This window comes from Temnothorax nylanderi, unplaced genomic scaffold, assembly GCF_030848795.1.
Source record: "Temnothorax nylanderi isolate EJ_2023f unplaced genomic scaffold, tnyl_v1.0 TNYL_tig0037_pilon, whole genome shotgun sequence".
Taxonomy (NCBI): Eukaryota; Metazoa; Arthropoda; class Insecta; order Hymenoptera; family Formicidae; genus Temnothorax; species Temnothorax nylanderi.
In genome coordinates, this window is record NW_027249099.1 from 124,282 (window position 1) to 147,127 (window position 22,846).

Here is a 22,846-nt window from a genome sequence, read left to right on the forward strand (position 1 = left end):
GCCGAAGAATCGGGTTGATCCTTTATTTTTTTCCACGTAACGCCTGACGTAACGCAGCTCGTCGGTGGACTGGAAATTACGGGATATTCGGTGCGCGCAATTAACGCCTGGCTCGCCCTGTAATCACGCGATCGCGATAAATTTCGGTGCGCAACGAGCACGTCGACTCGTTTCGCGCCTCCCGTGTTTGCCCCCGCGCAAGACGGAAGGCTTATATGCAGATATCCCCCGCGGGAGGGGATTCGTTCATTATTGGGTATTAATTAAAATCATCTGCTCTGATTAGCTCGCGAAATCGATGTCGTTAACGGCGCCCGTCGCTACTTTGTCGGCGAGAGCGGTGGTCCGCCTTTCGCGCGACCAGCTGCAATCAATTTCGCGAATGCGTCGATCGCGGATGCAGCGGCCTCGCTGCAATAGTATTCCCTGCATGCGACATGCAGGTACGATCAACGTGCTACAAATTAATAATACAGATCACTGTCTCTCTATTCCCGGCGGAGAACCGAAATACCTCTTTCCCCGAGCGAGATTTTTTCTCTCGGCGCTATCTTCGTTCTCGCATATTTTTAATTTTCATCACCGGATACCGGGGTAATTCGATCTCGAATTAAAATTCAATTAAAGCGATGACACTCGCAAGTTCATTATTTCCGAGGAGAAGAACTTCGGAATCCCCTATCTCTCGAGGGATTTAAAGATTTATTATAGTGTCTGGAGTTTTTCGTTAAGCAAAAATAATTTCAATTTTTAGCATAAGGTAACGGGGGAGGGGGGAAGAGAAGCCGATGCTTTCTGACGTTCAGTATCGATTAATCGCAAGATATTCCGTCAAACTAAGGCACCGAATTGCAGCTGGAGAACGCAGGTGCGTAGACGCAAGTATTGGACGTAAGAGTTAAAGGGATGCGGCGCGAAGGAAGATCGAGCTTCTCGGAAGAGGAGAAAGGCGCAAAGGGGGTTGCTATACTTCGGTTTCTGATGTTCTCAACACGGTTAGTAAGGGGCGCCGGTCAATACTAGCACCGCGCAGTATAACCAGGGCTGTAAAAAGCGCGTCCCACGCCCCGACTACTACTTCATCTTGTAAGCGACCGTTACTGCGGGATATCTCAAGAAGTATGATATCGCGGGAGCTACGCTTAAGCCGAGAATCTCATCTGCAAAGTGAGATTGCCTGAAACATGCTCGGGGAAATTCAAGGAAAATTCAAGGCACGAATTTCTGCATTTCTTTTTTGGTAAACGACATAAAGAATATTTTTTAAATATTATTTTTTTGGATCTATATAATCAGTGAAATTTATGTGTATGTGTACGAGTATATCACAATTAATACAACAATTATTATAAAATTCTTTTCGTAAAACTTTACGAGTTATACCGTGAACGATATAAAAAGACAAAACAATATGCCATACATTTGCGCTAACTATTACAAATTATAAATTATCATCTGCTTTCTGTTGTCACATTAAGAAGTAAGAGAACTGACTAAAAAAAAGAGGTTTATTAGAGAATCTACGTTGAAACGAATACAATTTCCTGCAAATGGTTGAAGCCTCAGAGCAATAAATTTTTATAAAATCTATGACTGAGAATATCTATTAATTTGCATGAGGTATCGCATTTGCAACACAACTTCGTATTACGGCATTGAGAATCGTGAGATGTAGTGCGGAATCGAAACTATTCGACGGATCGATGAATCGGCAACCGCGATCGCACGTCGCGGGGAACCTCTTAATCGTGAGTCGCGTCACATCAGTGTCAGAGCAGTGCGATGTATGCAAATGTATCGCGTTGGGATTCGTACAGACTCGGAGGAGGACGGATAGGGAGAGATAGCAGAAAAGCAGATGCAAACTGCATTCGTTCCGGAGATCTCCTCTCGTCCCTCGTTGCAGAATTGCAATCTCTTGCAAACCGTTATCGCTATATACCGTGTTGCTACCGCCCAAAAGTACAGTTAACCGGGTAGCACAGACGTAATTAGTAAAACGTATAGATTGCGCGTGTACGTGACCTGCACCGTCGCTCTTTTATCGCCTTTCGGCTCAAATATCGTTCACGTCGAGTCTTGATGGATAATCAAAAAGGGATCGATAAATATTTAATTAATAATTATCATATTTAATTCGTGGATTTTTGTTCAAATGAGAGAATGTAATTTCGACTAATTATATTATTGAATAAATTACATTGGATTCGAAATTGTGACAAGTACCTACTACGTTGCAGATTCTCTTTTCAAGAGTCTCGACTCCGTCTCCAATTATTTTAGTTTGACAAACTTCGAAGAGCTAGGGTAAACTTCCGCAATGCGTGCATAGATTATGTAATCTCATCGCCGCTTGAAGCGGGCCTTATTAAAGTATAGTTACGCTTGGTGCATCTCCAAATTTGGAGATGCTAATTTCGATCTCGTTCGCGCGTTCTCAATCTCACTCGCGTTCTCGATCTCGCGTACATAATGCGCGACTTACCGGATCATATTTCTGGGAAAAAGATTAAAGGTATATCTGTCGTAGTTCTATCTATAGGATAGAGTAAGAGCATGCTACCGATCGTACACGACCCGATAAAAAATGTATCAATCCCCCTTTAAAGGCGCGACACGTGCTCAAGCGGCTGCGAGCATCGCGCGCGTATTACTCGAAACTTAAATGCTAAAGAGGAGTTTAATGGATGGCTTTAAGAGAGGTCGACCATTCTCGAAATTGCATAAATTCAACTTTGCGTTTTAAGCAGGCGGCGTAAACGAGTTTTCCAATAAGCACGGGCGGCGACGCGTCGGAAGATACAATTGTCTCTGTTTTCTTTAGTAGCACATAAATTTTCCGCTTTAATAATACATTCTTTTCTTAGTGAAAATGTCAAGCCGTGCGACATATATATATACGTATATATATAATTATAGGACAGGCAGACTAAAAATAATTGGCTTTTCTTCGATCGTGACACAAATAGATAAAAATCTCATTTCTCATTTAATGTCTCTATATATTTTTTAATTGCGCTCAATATATTGTTTTATTTGCATCTCGTTTCATATTTTTTATTTTTAATTTCCGTTATTATGTAATTCCGCGCAGTCACACACGATACCATGCAAATTTAAATTAAACGTCACTGCGGTTGCATTTCGTACATCACAGAATTGTATTGAAGAAGAACGTAACGCGAGATAATTGAAGAGCTATTAGATTCAATTATGCACGGTGGCTTCACTACGATCTCAGACATTGTCGTTATGTTAGAATGCCTTTGGCGAACCATGCGATGTTTCGGTCGCGTCGGGAAGTATTATGAACGTTCCTGAATAGATAGCATTAGTAGCGTAGTCACGTTTTCGTCCCTGCAAAGCTGCTCAAAAATTCCTGCGAGGCACTTAGACATTAGGTTTTGCTCGCACATCACGTCGAAAAAAATTTTCAGTTAGTAAATTATAAGTTATCTCGCGCTTGCGGGCGTAGATCAAATAAAAGAGGTCCTTTTACGAAAATTGCGTAAAATTGAAAATATATTACAGATACGAAGACACTGAGATCAAGAGGAAATAGTTAATAGCGTTAGGAACTATTTGAGAAATTTAAATTAACTAGCGGAATCTTTGAGATAATTAAACAGGAAGAGACACGGAGCATGTAAAATCTGTATGTAAAATTATTCTCGTTGTTTAGCCTACTAACGTGTTATTACGGGCAATATTGCGGTATTATATCTTTACGAGTAGTAACGAGATGATGTTTTTGTTTTATCGCACACTCGAGCGCTTTTCAAAGCGTTAAAGTTGACGCGTGCGTGCCTGGTTCATTAAGAGATTCCGTCAGAGGATGCCTTTGGTGCGAGAATTCCGGCGAGTCTCGAAGGATCGCACAATGTACGTTCCTCACCGCAATGCGACAAATGAGCATGACTGCGATAAATCGCCTTTTCATAACGGACTTATATCTCGCGTTCTCTCGTACCGTTATCGAACCGTCCCTTGATATTTAACTGCCGTCGTTGCTGCGCACCCATGATCGCCGACCTGCTCGCGATAAACAACCGTGCGCCATTAGGGCTGGAGCATTAAACTTGCATCGGACGAGAACTTGTCTCCTTTCGAAATCGATACACCGTCACGTAGAGAATCATGGATCTGTCGATGTTACACCTTCGATACGCTATTTAGCAAACTCGGGTGTATCGCGAAATTTTTCATTAGTTAAGCAACGCGAACGTGTGATTAATTATCGCAGGTTACGACTCGCTTTTACTCGTCGTTCATCTACGATCTGCTCCGACTTCTATCGACACATTTACGACGTGCTACCTGAACGGTAATTTATCGGGAAGCGAAATCTAGAATTCGGAACACGCGGCACTCATCGGACAAAAGGAAATCAGGGAACAAGAAGCGTGAACGTGAAGGCAATAATTTTTAAATTTAATATTATAATATGAGAGAAACGCAGACAAAGTTTGAGAAGTGATACTTTTCTTCTTCGCACACACGAGCTCCTATCGACGTCCGGGTTCAGGGCGGCGCGAGTCTCGCTCGTGAAAAGCGGAACTCACGAATCCGCTTACCGAAGTTTCGCCCGTGCGGCAGCAACACTTTCCAGATACATTATTCTGGCTGTCGTATGGAGTCAGGAGGAAGGAAATTCTTCGGATACGAGAATGGCAACCCCGACTCACCCCTTCCGTCGATTTTCTCTACACTTTTCCCGGATGCCGACAGTCACCATCTTGTCACCCGGCACATACTAACACAAAGAATATCGACTTTCCGCTATGTTTCTGACAGAGAGAAAAAGAGAAAGAGGGAGAGAGAAAGAAAAAGAAATTGTTTAAAAGGGATATATAGATACAAATAAGTTTTAACTTTCGTTATCCTGCTTCAATATAAAACGATATGAGTTTTAATCTTGTTCTTTTTAGATTAGATTTATATGTTGCTTTCATTTTATTTCCGCAAATGTTTATGGGATTCGTTTACGACATGTGTAAATGTATATAGGTGTATATAATGTGTAAATATGTGAGACGATCCGCAGTGTGTTGAGCTCGGGTCAGTGGGTTCGCTAAGCCCAAATGACTGTGTGGATCAGTCATCCCTGCGGGGAAAGAGATATTTCTTCTGGAACCGATAAATTCGTGAATTTAACCAGCATCAGGCGGGCGAACGAGTGATCCCATTTATATCCATAAAAAGATAGAAAAAAAGTTAGATATAAAGTCATAAATATCTCATAAAACTATTGAATCATTGATATTGCGACAAACTTTCGAAAGAAATTTATTTATAGTTTAAGATTTTTATTAGAAATATTGATTTATTAATATGATTGTCTATTGATACTAGACATTTATAATTATTTATGTAATAAAATAATATCTTAATGACCATATAAGATAACAAAATCAGAAAGTATGTGTAGGTTTTAAAAATACATTTTTTATCCTTAATTCATAATAGGCGTACATTTACATTTCCCACTATTGTTGTATGTTGCATTTAGTCATACTTCATGTTCCCCTCGTTGTACAGCTTGCAAAAGGTGCCACGTTGATTGATAAATTACTAGCTTTACGAAAGCAAAATGGCTGAAACTAAAAACCTGTTTTTTTCCGAGAATCTATTGAGGTAATGCATCACCCAGTTTCCACTTGTCATTAAGTGCATTCGTTCTGTTAGATGCCATCCCCCGCAATCGAGCAAGGTCACGCCAGTTTGGCCATGTAACGATCATTTCAGCTAATTCGTAACTTATCAACTAATAGAATTGCATTCAGGAATATAAATATCTGGTATTAGACGCAATAATTCAGTTTGTACAAATCCCGGCGGAATCTGCGGGGGATAATCGCGGGATAATCTTCAGCCGCGTTCTAATCATGAATACGGAACCAAAACGACGACCGCTAATTGCCCCTATCTATCACTCGCCCCTAACTCCATTACCATCATGCTAAGCCAACTTTCAAGGCGTTACAATATCCGCGAATATTACAATGCCGGGCACGCCCGGTTCGTCGATTGATCTTCGCCGGCATGCCATCCCCAACGTGCGAGTCGGCCGATTCCGTGCGTGTGTGTACCGAGCGCACGTAGGTCCCGATCCTCGATTATCTCTACCCTTCTCGGCGGGCGACCTCCGTCGAAGGAGGAAAACCCAGCTCTTACGATCGCTTCGGGGATACTCCGATCTGACGGTCGTTACGTCATTTCCGTTACGTCTAGCCCTTTCGCCGGTTTCCACCGGCGAATTCGACGGTCGTGTATTCCTTCCCTCCAGGGCCTCCTCGCGCGACGGCCTCCCCCTCGCTACTCGGTTCGCGCGACACCCAGACAAACTCCGGTCACGTACAATATACCCAGAAGCGTTCTATACGTGGTGATCGTCCCTGACGGCGTATAGACCGGCGCGACGACGGCAACGGCGGTAGGCCCGGCTGCGCGGACGACCAATCGCGCCGCACGACTAGTGGGGATGCCGGTAGGTGCGTCGCGACAGGGGGGGTGAGAGGGTTCTCCACCGCCACCGCCACCGCCGCCGCCGCCGCCGCCGTCGACGCAGGGGGCCGCAGCGCCGCGAGTTCTCCCGTCAGAGAGCCGGCAGCCCGCAACGCGAGTGTTGCTGCCGAGCTTTGATAACCGAGAGGCCGCACAGTGAGAATCGTCGCCGTTGCCCTCGCTCTCGTCGCCGTCGACAGCGGGGAACAGCCCGTCGAGAGGAGAGGAGGATTTCGCGTCCGTACGTTTGCCGACGTGCACCTTCGACGGAGAGGCTTCCGCATCGGGCAACGAAACGTCGTTTCAACCGTCGGAGGCCGTCCGTCGATCTCCCTACGCCGGTTTTCGCGTAGTTCTCTCTTTCCCCCGGTCACTCCTCTCTCTCGTTCGGTCTCTCGCTCGCCCCGTCCGCTCGCAACCCCGTCGTCTTCGCGACGCCCAGCGTCGTGGCACCGCCGTGCTCGCTCCGGCACACAGAGACACGTATAACGTTAAACGTACGTCATTGTGCTACAGACGAGTTGCCTGTCATTCCTCACCGCTCTCTTCTTTCCGTTCTACCTGTGACTGTCTTTTTTTCCCCTGTTCTATTTCTATCCGTCGTCCTATACTCCCTCCTTGCCCGTTACTTCTCTCTACGTTGCCCCTCCGCTCGCTTTAATTCATCCGTTCTCAATCGCTCCGATCTCTGCGTCCGTACAGTACTTTTCGCGGTGCGTGAAGGGAACGAGAGAGGTGTGCCCCCCTGCTCCATCTCCCATCGGGGTCTCGAGAAAGCGGACGAAGGGACGAACAGCTCGGAGACGGACAGTCTCTGACGTACGCGTGACTCTCTCCTTTCCTCCGAAGGACGTCCCGTCAGTCAAGGGCGACGTCATTGCTCGCCTATTACCGCGACCGGTAGCCAGCCCTCCAGGATACTTCCGGAATCTGGAACCCAGTCGTCGAGGCTACCCCGGCTCGTGGTACCCCAGGAATATTGCTGGGGAGGGAGTGTAACGAGTAACCAGGTGAGTGCGCTACTACTATTGGAAACTTGGTCGAGGGCTCGCGAGGCTCTCGAACCGATCGAAATCCGTTACGTGTCGGCGACCCACCATTTAATCGGGTCACGGCGGCACCGACGGCGGACGGACGGACGGACGGACGGATAGACGGTTGCGGTGTGTGCAACTCTGACGAAATTCGCGCTGACGATTTCCTCGCCTGCCATATGACGTATGGATTTTATCGGTCGGCACACCGCCCGCCGTCACCGCCGCCGCTGCCGCCGCCGTCAGGCGCCTCGCGAGAGGGGGCGATCTGTTACTAAGGGGTTGCACTGCAGTGCACGGAACGTGGTGGGGTGGTCTCGTCCTGAGAGTTTCGCCGGGATGCCATCGACTCTTGTTCGCCGGTCATCTTTATCACTTTCAGTAATAGAATATCGTAATTCGATCTTCTCGATCGTTTTGTTAGAGATAAGCGAATAGAAAGACAGGGAACTTGTCGAGAGTGCTATCCATCAATGTCTAACAGCGGATGTCGATATCGTCCCCCCGTGACCGGCCGTCGTAACGTTTCGTGCAGATCGATCGCGATTCGGTCGGCTGTTCCCCTCGTTGACTCCAGTCGAATTTGGATCAATGATCTAAGGACTGTGTGCGGGACACCCGGCATCATGCCCGTCCTGCGCATTGCGCCCGGCAGGATGTGATAGCGCCGCACGGAGGGCTCGTGTAAATCCTGCGCAATGCCGGCTTCGTCGACGTGCGTGCGTGCGGTGCGACCACGGCGCCGACTCGTCGAGAAAGTAGCTATCTCTTCGGGATCGTTCCCCGACGATCCTCCGCTGCGCGATCGGCCGCGATCGCGAAGCGTTGGAAATTCCGCGAATTCCACGGTGAAAATGCGCGAGGCTTCTCAGACTCCCCCCTTTTCCCGGAAAACCGATTTCCCTTTCGACGGAAAAAGCTCGACCTCTCGTAGGGTTTCGACGGGAATCTCATCGACGTTCGGCTTATTGTTAGCTGCAGAAAAGTGCGCAGGGCCGCGCTCTGGTGTGCAGCCTTTGCCTTGAGATCTTCGACCGATTCGGCGACCGGCTAGTAGCACTCCATTTCCACTCGAATTCTCGTACGTATATAGATATCTCCGAATTTAGGACGACGTGACATAGATTCTTATGAAAATTGTTGTAGATGTCAGATGAATCAACTATTCGAATCTCGTTTAGAAGTAAACTCCGAGAATTATTCTTGTCGAGAATTGTTTAAAAGTTTCTACTGACAATAAGCATTGTTGCGGATTTCTAGAGATTGATTTGAGTGGAATCGGTGTCTCCTTCTAAAATTTGTTAAGTCGCGCAGGTTTGCAAAACGACCGAGATCGCTCGTTAATGAATTCCCCATTGTCTCGTCGCGACTTTCGCCGGGGAAGTTTGCCGAGAGTTTTCAACGATTGATCGTCCATCGTAAAGTTTTCCCCCCGGTGTATACGTTCGTCGACCATAAAGCGATTATTAAAGGGTAATATCTCGAGACTATGCCGTTTGTACGGAGAAGGAATTGCGGCCGCGTTTCGACTTGAGGAAGAGGAGCAAGGCAGGAGGCAGAGCGGCGCTTTGTGTACCGCCAACCCCCTCGGCGTTACGCTTCTCCTCGACCCTTGCCACTTCTATTTCGGCCCCGAGTCCGTTTCATCTCTCATCTCTCGTGCGGCGCGCGGCGGTGCAGATGGAGCATCCGCATGAGCCATTTGTCGGACAGAACGGTATACGATGGCGCGACAGAAGTAGATTTAACGAATAATATGAGGCAGAGCGATAGCGGAACATGAATCGTTCGGCTGGGAGCTTTCGTTCTTTGTCGTGGCTGACCGCGTTGGACGCGTTAATTGCAATTAGCACCATGCGTGTAACGTACTACACTAATAAAGAGTAGTCGTAGCCGTGATAACGTTAAGCCGGCGCTTTGCCTTAACGAGATATGAAATTTTACTTTCACGAAGATGTTAAAGTTACTTTTTATTTTGTAATTCCTTCACGCGGAGCTCAACGTAATTTTCCTTCCGCTTATTACGATCTTGGTTATTTAAAATTTAAAAGCCGAGTACATTGCGTCAGTGATTGAAGGCTTAATGGTCGGCCGTCGTGAAAAGAAGACTAAGTAGCGGCGCTTAAAAGACTGATTAGATTTAAATGAGAAAGTAGCGACAGTTTAATGGTTGAATAACTTCTCGCTTAATTTATCAGCGATCAGCAGACTATTATTGTCCATGTCGCGTGTTCAAAAGTTCTGTTAAAATTGTCATATCTGGATTTATCTCTAATTTAAAAAAATTCTTATAAAATCAATCATTGGTCCGCCGTTGATGAAAGATACGTCTGTTAACAAATAGCGTGCGGAAAATTAATACAGAAAAAGGATTATTTTTCCCGAAAAATCTATATATGATAATATAAAATGTTGCAGCAATGAGTACCACGGACCCCACCGGGGAGGGTGGAGGAGGGGGAGGAGGAGGGGAGAGTGCCACGACGACAAATGTCGAGCAGACTGCATCCCCGAGCACGCCGATCGCCGGCACCACCGTGCCGGTGGTGCAGGCGGCCGTTCAACAGCAACAGCAACCGCAACAACATCCGCCGCCGTCGCCCCTGAGCGGTTGCTACCTTCTGGTGGTGCTTCCTGAGCCTCACACCGCACAACACAAGGACCTCATCCTGAACCGCCTCGCGAAAGGTGAGATCTCGCTTGTTTCATGAGATCGAGTTTCGCAACTACCGTGAATGCTTTTTGCTATCATTAGTAACAGAAAAAGATATGAGTTACACAGTGCGGGGACATATAATGGAAAAGACCCCCATTATCTCTCTGTGCGGAAAGGACGGCGAGTTCCACGCGTGATCCTTATCCTTACGCGTTATCAGAACGGCACGCATTAATCCACATATATGCGTACGATTATAGCTGATACACGTGTTCATTGTTATAATTATTATATCCGCGTGAGAATATCGAAGTCTGATCACGTATCGGACATAACAGTCCACTGTAACATGGCATGCTGAGCTTGGCTGATTGTGAGAGTGCACCTTACAATTGCCGTTCGCGATTATAATCCTCCGTTTCGGCGGTCGTATCGCGCGACGTCGCGTTTCCGGGTTAAGATCGCACATATCCGTCATATTGCTCGTTTCCTGGACGCCTGCACGACTGTGCCTGTCTAACGGTGCTCGCGTCCTCTTCCGATTATATTCCTTCCGAGTTATCGGACAGACTCGAGTTGACGGACGGATAGTTGCTAGGCGGACGGTAAAACGGACACACGCATTCTTATTCTCATTCTCTCTCTCTTTCTCTCTTGCGCGAGAAGGCAATCGACATCGCGCGTAACTCGTTTACTCCTAATCGTCTACATGCTCGATATCGCGAGTTGCTAATTCTCATCCGCGTTCTATCTATGTTTTCCCCACAGGCGCGCATGAAGGCCGGCGGCGCCGGTAAAGCTTCTTTCAATCGCGCGAGAAAGGTTCGTAAATGGTATTAATACTATGATATTAATTGGCTTTTATGGCGAACATTTGTTCGCTTACGACCGTAATCATACAGTAATGCACTTCGAATGATCGATACGGTAGAATTTCGTTTTTTCCCACTCGCACGAGCAAAACGCAATGTTTTACGTCGAGAGAAGTCGTTTATTTTCATAAAAACGCCTACAACCTACGTAATTTCGAGGAAAAGACGCTTATAAAATGCTTTTTATACATTCTTATATTTATAGCAAAAATATGTTTTCTACAATAACAATTTTTCCGAGCGTTCTCTCGGAAATAAGAGGGGACAATATTATGTATCTTAATCGACTTCACCGATATTGCCATTATCGTCACGAAATTGTCGTTACAATCGCTATATGCGAATATGTGCTTGGAGTTCATCATTAGCGACGCCAACGTGGTCCACATATTTAATTAGAAGCAGTAAAAAGGAAGCATAAAAGGATCAATAAAAAGAAATGTATCCATGCTCTATGTCTTCGTGATAAAGATGAGTGCAGGATGTTCTGGAATTCCAATGAGATGGATTTCACAATGATCAAAGGATCAGTTAATAAAAGACTTATTATATCGATATTATATATATAAGTCTTTTATTATATTACGTATTAATTCCTTAATTAGGATCTTTAGTTCTCCAGAACATCACTTATGTATTTCTGTTCATGCACGTCTTAATGTGCTGATGCAACACGTTCCGCAGTTGGGATAACGGAATTCCGTAATATATTGCCTTTTTCCGGAGTAAGGACAAAATTAATATACCAACACTGCGTTTTTTAAAGAGAGGAGGGGAAAGAGAAAGAGAGAGAGAGAGAGAGGGAAGCCGACGCACGGAGCCCGTATTCGTGTTTTCCGCATTGCGCCAGCGATGATTTTTAACGGCGCGCTCGTCAACTTCTCGTTTAACGTTTATCTGCTGATTTTTCAATCCTTTTGCGCGCAAATTCTATAGTCCGCCTCATCCGTGGTCGTTTGCATTTGCGACGATGATTTCGCGAAATGTCGTCTGATAATAGCGCCGCTGTGTACGTATGTATACGTGCGCACTGTAACTTGTGACGTTAATAGCAAACCACATTCATGCATCGTACATGGAATGTACACTTAACCTACTGCGATTAAATATTACATACTCCGATTATGTATTAAAATGTTCCATTCTAAGCATAAAGTGCGCGGTTTATCGTTGTTCCGTAAATATATGTATAACAAACGGAGAAACTGTGTACGGAGTTTAACGTTAGCGCTAACGTCACTTCCAAAGCTTGCAATACATAACTATTAGATTTATTCAATCTATTCTGTATCTAATTCTATAAATTAATTATTAAATTATCATTCTTATAATAACGATCATTATTGCCACATCCAGAAATATCTACTTCTGTTCCTGTCTTCTTCGAATCCTTCCAATTTCTTCATGTCTCGAAGTTGGCACATACATCTTCAAGATTACTTGTACAGTCGCGGACGATCATCAAGATTCGCTTTACTTTAGACTTACGCGGGAAAATAGCCGCGCGCAAAAACATTCCCCCGCGCTTCGAGCTTCGGCACGGTTTGCTCTTTTCTTCGCTAAGAAGTGCAGAAGCTCTCCGTGGTTCGTGCGGACCTCCGTGTGGACCTCCTCTCCTTCTTCGCGTAAATTTAGCGGTAGATTTCGAGCCTGCGAGACATTTGCCGCGCCATTTGCCGCATGTTGCGGGCGTTACCGCGTTCTCGCGGCTTCGCCGAGTCCTTAAATACACTCAAAAACGCGAGCGCACGCTTTTACGAATCCTCTGGTTCAAGCTCGTTGAGAACTCGTCGCGCGAGCATATTTCTAATTTGTTTTCTTACTAACCTACGTTTATCCACTGCGAGTTTTCTCGCTCCTTGGCGAGATTTTAATTGCACGTTCAAGGAGCTTTGCGGGCACAAAGGCGAGTACGAATTTACGCAAGATCGAACTTTTATCTTTACGGATTTATACACGAAGTTAACGATTCGGAGTAACATACCGTAAAACAAGGCTTTTGCAGTCGCTACCGCTTTACGATGTCCTTATGGGTCGTTCCGTTTCTTCGGCAAAGGCTGAAGGTCCTGAGGATCCGTTTTCGATGAAGAAGGAAAATTTTGTACGCCCCAGCGAGCCTTTCAAAGGCAAATTGCGACCGCTTTTGCGCGCTCACAAAGTTCGCGGATCGCAGGAATATATCGCGGGATATATAGCGTGACATAGCGCGGTATTAGATCGCGTTAGGAACGGCGTGGCTTTTTGAAAGGGATATTTTCCGCCCGGTATTATCCTTTGCGACGCGTATTCCATTTAGTCCTGGCCGCTATTGAGCGCGAATCGCCAGGTCCACGTGTCGTGCATGCGGAAATAATAATAGCAATTTATTTTCAACGGACAAACGGTTCGCCTGCAGTCCGAAAGGACCTTCTCGCTCGTCCGATGATTCAGTACTCGTATAAAAAAATTTTATAAATGTGAATAATAAGAAGATAATTCCATGCAAATCCTACACAGCTTTCCATCGTTCTCTTTTTAATTAAATTCTATTAAATATCTCTTCGACTGCGATATCAAGGGTTAAACGTAATATATTTACCATACCTGCTGCATGTGCACCCTGTTGATATTTTTACTTTGTTGATAGCGTGATGCTACACATTCGTTCTATTTATAGTTAATAAATGGCCATGTTTACGGGACTATCTATCGGAAGGGTATCGACAGATTCTGACGAGTATATACCAATAATTTTACCAACCCCCTCATTATCGCGATTTAAAAGACGTCACATATCACGATTTAAGATATATAACCAAATTTTTTAGTAGAGCAATGAATTTCCTTGATAAAATAATTGTTTTTAAATAATAAAAAAATTATTTAAATATGAGTGCTCCTCTAGCTATAATAAAAGTTAGCATTACGACATTTCTATGATATGCAGGTCGTCTCAGAATCTCGAAGGATTTTTTTATTTCTTGATTTTATCTAATTCCGAGATATCCCATGTGATTAAGCGAGAAATAATCGCGATTTTCTACACGTACGTTAAGCCATATATCTGTCTCTCAGAGTATCGCATTCTCGCGGGATCTTTTCGATCGATCCTTGTTCATACATGCGCATAAAAGTGCGCACACGTGTGCACACCACCTCGCGTTGTACGTCTATTCTCTGCTCCACGGACGGGGGTTATAGGCCTTAAATGTCTGTTTGTATTTATAGAGCTGCGACATGCATTTCGGGGAACCTCTCCTTTCGCCGATCTTCGAGGACGATATGCGCCCCCTGATGTCGCGTTGCCTCTTAGTCAGTCTCTTTCTTCGCGAGCAAGAATTCGTTCTATGAACAAATCAAGAGACGCCACGGCGTTCCCTTATATTCTTTCTTATCGCTCCTCAGATCGGCATTAGTCATGGCGGATAGCAGAAATAGATATCAGACTGTGCTCAAAATAAAGCGATAAAACGCACTTTTGTTTTTCTATTGAGATACATACCTATACTCACAATCAGTTTTCATGTATTTTTCTTATACAATTCTGATATTCTTAAAAGTTGTTGAAAAGGAAAATACAAATATTTCTATATACGCCTTTTGATACCAGAAGTCATCCTGCGCTTACCTAAATTTTATAAAAACTTCGACGATAATTTTACGCATGGATACACATAAGTATCTAGTGAACAAAATGTTTATTAGTTACCATTACCGCTAATTGCGATCTAAATCTGGATTGCCTTGAATTTGTTGATACTGAAAATGGGCAAGAACGTGTCCTCGAAGCCGTTGACCATATCGTTATGAAGGCTCAGCGTTATGCACGATTTCTTTTAGCGACGGCTTTTTCTCTGGCTATTGATATAGTTTTATATATAACCTGGCATATATCAATCACAAAAAAAGTCCATTAACAAAGCAGTCGTGAAGATTACGCAAATTAATAATGAATTTTCTTATGTAAGCATCTCATCTTAATAAAAAATTTACTTTAATATAATATAAAAGGCAAAAAGTGACTCACAGACTACATGTGTATGTATGCTATTCTCTCTGTTTCCTACACATTTGTAATTTTCTAACAGAAATATATTTATCCGTGTTAAAAAGCTATTCTTTCTGCAACGGAAGCTATCCTTCGTCGACCAAGCGCGCGCTGAATTCAATTATAATTTCGCCAATCGATGGAGAATTCGTTATTTATGACGATAGCAATGCGAATTGAGGGGTCCGAATATTTCGTGGAACTTCACGATTGTGTCATGCGAAACTTCGCACGCACGCACGCAACTCGTCTCTATGTCGTGCGTGACGCACCTCGCGTCACTGAGGTGCATATTTTATTAGGGAATTAGTATCTATTATGAACGTCAAATGAATACACATATGGTGATAGCTCACCATAAATATAATAATACGGTCAATCCTTTTAGGTATAAGATAATATTGATCAAATTTAGGCGGTAGACTCATGCACAGATGAGCTCCACTTATTGTTAGAACCGTGATACGTGAGATATGCTTTTTTGAAATTGAGTTCGCGGAAAGAGCAGTTTCGATCGCTCCGACACCGATTTAGCCGGGGTGAATATACGGAGTGTATTTTTTGCACATCAATCGCGCCCGATCAATCGCGTATTTTCGTTGTAGATATAGATTCGGGTCGACGCCTTTAAGTATCTATGTAATTACCGGTCTATCTATATATCGAAAGTTCGAACGCCGCGCCGATTGATCGCGTGTGTGGTGACGAGCACATGCATGCAAGTGTACACACGCAAACAAGTATCCCGGCCCGTACGACTCTTGTATGTATTGCATAGCACTCGACAATGTTTGAATTATCGGCCTTCCGAAATAGAGTGATCGGTCATGTATCTATAGCGCATCGCGCACAGTTCGCCGCAGCGATTCGGTAAATATCCCTTAACGAATGTGTCCCTCGAACTGCAAATCAAAACTTGCCGTTCGCAAACGTTTTAATTAAAAGCTTATGAGGTTCTGCGTAAATATTAACGTTTACGAGTTTATCTGGGAATCACGTGCATATGTATAGAAGATATATTGATATGGAGGGAGCCCTCTCGACACATGGATATGAAACAATGCGAAATTAGTTTCAGTCGTGTACTGTTCTTAGCTAAATTGCTTGGCTTACAGTATATTATGTAAATAGTTTCCGTAATAATAATAATTTCTACACTTAATTACGTACATTGCGCTTATGTAATAAATAAGTTACACGTGTTATTATGTCAGGTAAAGTTAATGGATTTTCTTATCATCTATATATGGAATTACGAAATAAACTTAATAAAACAATAAGTTGCTAAAATTATAATATACAGAAGAGAGGCCATAATTTTGTTACACATCGCGAAAAAATATATCCATATTTATTCTGAAATCACGATAAGCACAATTAAATTGTAAAACTTTTTTTCGCTACTGTGTGAAATATCCTACAATTGCTGGTGCAATTTTTAATTCCTATTTTGGGCTTCATAAATATTTTCGTATATTTTTAAATCTCGTTTTAAATACAATTTATTTCCGACAGCAAAGTACCGTTAGGAAAATCGATGCCATGTGGCTTCTGTACTACAAATGTGTTGAATCATGTATACTAATCAGCGTAATCGAATATAATTTGCTCATGCACTGTATATACAGTCATTTCGCGCACGATAAACTGGGCGTTCGCGAAATTAAAGGAATTTTTAACGACATTCATAAATAGCGCGTTAAGAGTCTCTCTCTATTAAAGAGATTATTTTACATGCAATTATTACTTTCCAAATGATATATTTGCGATATTAAAGTTAACGCGAAGGATTAACGATATGAACTGGAGAAAGAAGAACTCGAATTATTCGCCGTCATCGAAACTCGCAGAATTAATGTGCCAGATAAACTTCAACGATATATAGTTGGAACTTTTCGTGAAGTTTGCGCGCTATTAATGGGAAACGAAATTAGCGTATAAAATATGAAACAGCGCGCTACGTCGCGTTGGTATTTTATTCAATACAAATTTATTTTTGCATTCCACGTCTGTCGTATATAAAGAGAAGATCGTGGATTGCAACAGAATGAAATTTATATCTGTCGTTAATGAAACAATCTCGACAGGTATTTTAATGTGACATTTTATTCTCCCACACGATGGAACACGATGCTATTAAAGTTTCGTAAAAGAGGCATGAAAAGGCACAATGGATCGCATGTGGGAAACCAAGAAATATGATGATGCGATGCCGGAGGAAAAGTGAACAATGGTCGAAGAAAAGAGGCACGGAGAAGAAAGGACGTGAAGCAACTAAGATATGAGCAGATATAATAGAGCGATATTGAACGACTTTTTTTATTTTGGCATAAATGCTCCACTGCGGCAATGATATAATTACTATCGCGCCGTATATACCTACAAAGATATAATGGAAGTACGCGCAGAGAAAACTGATGGGAAATCAGAAGGAAAGATAGATTTTCGATATCTTAATAAAAGATAGCGAAGCTGAAATCGAGAGTGAAAACAAGAGAAGAGGAAAGAAGGTAAATAACGTTTTGAGGAAAAAAGGGACAACGGGGGTGTAACAAAAACAGAAAGAAAGAGAGAGCGAGAGAGGAAGAGAGACAAAAGGCAGAATAATGATCGGAGCGAAGGGTTGCGCGAAGGGAAAAAAAAGGGGGGGCACGTGAGAGGAGGGCAGGAAAAGGAAGGTGAGACGGTGAAAGGACGAGAGGGTAAGAAGGTTGCAAAAAGGAATAGGGCAACGACGACGGTGAGGGTGAACGAGAGAGGGCGAGAGTGTAGCTGTAGGTTGATGCGGCATGCGCATGTTGGTACCTGCCTACGGCCACATCCCCGCAGTCCCCAGAACTTCGATCAATAATCCATCCACTCCGGTTCTGAGTGAAAACTGTCGCTGAGCCGAAATAACGATGTCATTTCGTCTTCCTCGCCACGCGCGATCGAAGCGCGAGCGTTAGCATCCGTACGTAAAAGCGCGGAAAGAGAGAGGGAGGAAGAGAGTGGAAGAACAAAGAAATGCGCATCGTGCGCCGGATGCATTGGGAAAACTTGAGAAATGAATGAAACTGGGGTGAGTGGGAGAGAAATAATTATGGAAGATGTAAATCGACGGAATGTGGATCGTGCGCTCGCGATAAAGTTGCAATTAAAGAAAGAAGTTTAAAAAGATAAGGCAACCTTAAATTTGTTAACGAAGGGAGAGCAGTGTATTTGAATTATCGTTATTGCAACTTCCAGCACAAGAAACTTGCAAATTTTACTTTGCAATTTCTTTTGTTGAATTAACGAAACAGTCGAAACGGAAAATAAGTAATTGTACTGTAATATATACAAGGTATAATTTAGTATATTGACACACTGTAGAGCCCGGAGAACGATGAGATGAAACGAGATGAGATAAAAGCATCGCGTATTCAATGAGCAGCGGCAGCAAGGTCGCCGTTCACGGGTCAAGGAATAATTGGAGTGAGGGGTGTGTATCCCTGTCTCGGGTTCCTAATGAGGATTAAAAGTTTTAATTTCGCATCCTGCGGGGGCGGAAACGCGTCACGCTCATTCGCGCTGGGCAAACTGCGAAACTGTCCTCTCGCGAAAAACGACGAGGAAAATGCCAACGTTAATCCCTTTAGCGACGGTTTAATATTTTCCGACAATCATCCTCGTGACAGTTCGTAAAATGGCAAAAAGGTGGACCGTGAGTCAGTGACGAAATCTTTGCGAGGACACCACGAAGACGTGATATCGGGGAAATATCGCCGATAAAATTGTCTTTCACGGATTATTGGGCGATTATATTACTGACCTAAATTCCGCGTCGGAACAATTCGGCGAGACGTTAATAGAGTCATCGTCGCTAAGAATTACCACACAGTCGGCTGTCAGATGCAGTTACCGTTTATTAGCGGATCGCGCCTGGAGGGAATGAATTCGTCTTTCGTCGAAATATATATGCCGGATGCCTTTTATCCAATAAAAATTTTGACACCGCTTTCATTTTAAAAAAGGGAATTCCTGATAAGTCTTAATTGAGAAAAAAGTGATAAAGCTTTGAGACCGTTATTCAAGAACACTCGATATAATGCCATTACGTATGGGATGTATTTTTAGTATATATCGACAAGGCTAACATTATAGAAAAATTTCTCAATGCTGCATTATGTAGATTACATTATATATACCCCGTCTCTAATATTATTTAATACTATATAACGCTTTATTTTCCACCTGATATTATCTAACACTATATAACAACATTGTACCACACCGTATTATATACCGTATTACGTCGTATTCACGCACATGATGCGTTGTATTCACGTTCATATGGTTTCACAAAATAAATACGAGGATAAAATCCTGCTTCCTACGTTCATTCAATTAGATTCATGACGCGAATGCACTCATATCGCGATTGGGCGGGTGATTCTCATGGCTCGGCGAACATCCAGGAGATACAAAAAAAAAGAATAAAGAAAAATTCGCTTCACATTCAATTTGTGCTCGCCGTCACAGAATTTTGAAATATTATAAATTTATACATATAAATAAATTTATATATTCAGCTGCAAAGTTGGTCCCGAGCTTGTAGAAGAAGTCATCCCGGAAATGTCTTTCCGTTCATATTGATTTCATATGATATCGAGTGACGTAGTGGTATTGAATGTATCGCTTTTTTTCGGTATCATTTGCGAGGGATTGAAAAAGCCATACTAATCTTCCACACAGTTGAAAAATCGCGTAACGTGAGACGCATTCAGACATCGATGCCGCCTGTATTTCTATCGTACTAATAACATCTATATCAGAGAAAGAGAGAGAAAAAGATTCAAGTGTGCGCTAAAATTGTATGCTAAAATTTCGTAATATCATTACTTTGAAATACCGTTGTAATAACTTTGTAATAACTTTGCTCGATCTCGGACGAAGTGTAGTCTGACATTTTGTCGCCAAACGCGACGAGTTAATAAAGAATCCCTACGTAGACTCGTCGCTTGGCGTTTCTACCGAGATTCTATCATAATCGCTTTCCACTTTGTTCACACTTTACGACACGCGAACGGCGTGTACCGCCGAGAGTTTCTCTCCTCCCACCCTCTCTCTCTCTCTCTCTCTCTCTCTCTCTCTCTCTCTCTGTCTCTCTCTCGACACCGTGCTCCGCGTGATTTTATCTCGAGGTGAATATCGCGCTACAGGGAGAACGAGGCAACAATGGCAAATACTCGACGATCGCGTTTCGCTCTTCGTACGAAGAGATACGTCTCGCACGAGTGCGCTCGCGATGCACGTCGTCCGGCATTAGCGACTTTGTAACGCTTTGTACGGAGGACGACTCGCTGTCGGAGTCTCGGAAATGAATAATGCATTTTAATATCGCGATAACACGACATCTAACTTTCGGTTCCGCGCGCGTCCATTCTAAATTCCGCTGGCGCGCGAGTTCGATCAACGAACAATACCGTCTGTCTACCTCGCCGCGCTGAACGGCACACGATATGGAACGACAACTGCATGTCCGTAATTCGATTTCGGATCCGTGGGCGCGGGCTTAACGACCGACCGTTCCCGCACGTGCGGGGTTCCCCGTCGGAAATTTCCGCGTGTGCACCGGCGACTACGTTTTCTCCCCCCTCTCCCTCTCGTCCGCACGTTGCGTTCGTTTGTTTGTTTGTTTATTCGCGTGTGCGAGTCGCTTGTTATGCCGCGAGCACAATGTGCAAACGTGCTGACTTAGCCAGCCGGCCGGCAAGTCCTGTTTGACTCATGAGCACCCACATCGAGTAGATTTGGTCAAGCGGAAAGAAGGCGAGACGCGAATTCATTCATGCGTTTATTTCGAGCTCGACAGCTCACTTTTGCATCACCTCGACGATGCCCTTCTGCTTCCTCTCTCATTCTGTCCCCCCCCCTCTCTCTCTCTCTCTCTCTCTCTCTCTCTCTCTCTCTCTCTCTCTCTCTCTCTCTCTCTCGCTCATTTGTAAATAAGCAGCGAAACCGAGGCAGGAATCGTCTCGTCGGACACGCCCGTTTCTACTTCGTCTCTCGCGACGGTAAAATTATTCAAACACGTACAAGACATTTAATTTCACACGATATCATTGTACGTTGCTCGTTTCTATCTCTCTTTGCGTAAATAATGTTGGAGAAATATTACATTGTGAAATTAACACATAACAATGTTAAAATTTTGCAGATATTTTGTCAAAGACTCGAGAAAACGAACGCTCGCGCGTTTTACGCTTGTAATTTGTGTAGGATAATTAATTAAATACCGAGTGACGAAAATCGGTCGCGACGTTGACTTCCACGTAAGTTAACGTGAAATATTACATCACGAACCGTCGCGTCGAGGAGAATCTTGATCGATCGTATCTCTCTCTCTCTCTCTCTCTCTCTCTCTCTCTCTCTCTCTCTCTCTCTCTCTCTCTCTCTCTCTCTCTCTCTCTCGATTCTAGACGGTTAAACATGTTGCACGCTCGGGATAGCGAAAGGGTTAGCGCGCACTTTGCGCTGTCTCATCGATTGCGAGCGTGGTGTATGTACGTGCGGATAAGTGACATAATATTCGCGCGGATAAATCGGAGTTTTCCGGAGTAAGCGCCGGACGATTTGCTCTCGCTCTCATTATGAGAGCGAGCGGGCGCGAAATATCCAAGTGGTCGGAATGCCCGAATCGACATCCCGCGCGCGTCGCAAAGGTGCGTTTTGCGTTTTTATTAAACGCGGCCCAGAGGAAATACGCGGAACGCAATGGCGCGATAGAGGAGATGTCTGCGTGTAGGAGAGGAGTGCGAAAGTACGTGCGTGTGCGAACGTACACGCGTAAGCTCGCGCGGCAGTGCGCCGGATCGGCGTACTTATATGAACGTTTTATGTGTTCCCCGACACGGTAATAGATATATGTATTCTCTCATGCCTACACGCACATATATATATATATATTATATACGCGAGATAAGCAGGCATAGTTGTCGACATGAATGATCGAGGGGACGTGGGGAACAGCGAGAAAGTTGGAGTCGCACGATGCCGGTATCGGCAAATCAGGCGGGGATTTGGCAAATCTTTGTAAATCATATCGCACATAAATATCGTCCCCAATTGAAATGAAAGATAATTCGACTCACCGGTACGACGCGCAGCAGCGGAGTTGTAGTAAACGTCGCAACGTCGATCTGGAAAATAGAGAGATATATTTGAATTATAAGTAGCGCCGAAAATAATTAATACGTTGTAAAATAATTATCGAACGCGTCTAAATTGTTATTTGTCTCTCAGATGGATATTTACTAAAATGATATAAGTAATATAAAATAATAAAATGTTCACTAAAATGGTTGTATAATTTTTGCGATTTTCTCTCTCAAGCATAGCGTTCTCATTTCATAGATACAAGAATCTCTGATTTTATATTTCTACAAATAATTCAAATCTAAATCCAGTACAACAAAATAGATGATAAGATGCTCACCCTGTGGTTGCTCCGCCGTCGCCCGATGCCTCCCAGGCCTCCTCCTCCTCTCCTGCTCCAACAACTCCATCCCCGTCGTTCCCTCGTGGCACTCGCACAACGCACACTCGCGACAAACGAGTAATTAAAATCGCGCGCGCACTAATTAACTGAATGCGACAGTCGCCCGAATACGGCACTTTGCACGACACTCCCGACTTTAATCGTTCGCGACGCCACTTCAATAAAGTACATCGAGACGAGAGAACAACGCGGAAACGCGTATCAATGACCGAAACTCAGATGCCGACGGGA

At 43.9% G+C, this 22,846-nt stretch overlaps 1 protein-coding gene across 4 annotated transcripts in view; it reads left to right on the top strand.

Annotated features, from left to right (window-relative positions):
• Nucleotides 1–6,584: 6,584 nt before the first annotated feature.
• Nucleotides 6,585–22,846, top strand: part of LOC139771205 (uncharacterized) — a 48,135-nt gene continuing 31,873 nt past the window's right edge. Inside the window, exons 1-3 of one of the 4 annotated variants that reach the window (XM_071703788.1) lie at nucleotides 6,585–7,001; nucleotides 7,207–7,514; nucleotides 9,957–10,226. In XM_071703788.1, the coding sequence (XP_071559889.1) occupies nucleotides 9,959–10,226 (268 nt within the window). In that variant the 5' untranslated portion in view covers nucleotides 6,585–7,001; nucleotides 7,207–7,514; nucleotides 9,957–9,958. Of the gene's footprint in view, nucleotides 7,515–9,956; nucleotides 10,227–22,846 lie in introns of all 4 variants that reach the window. The other 3 variants (XM_071703789.1, XM_071703790.1, XM_071703786.1) reach the window with 3 other exon arrangements.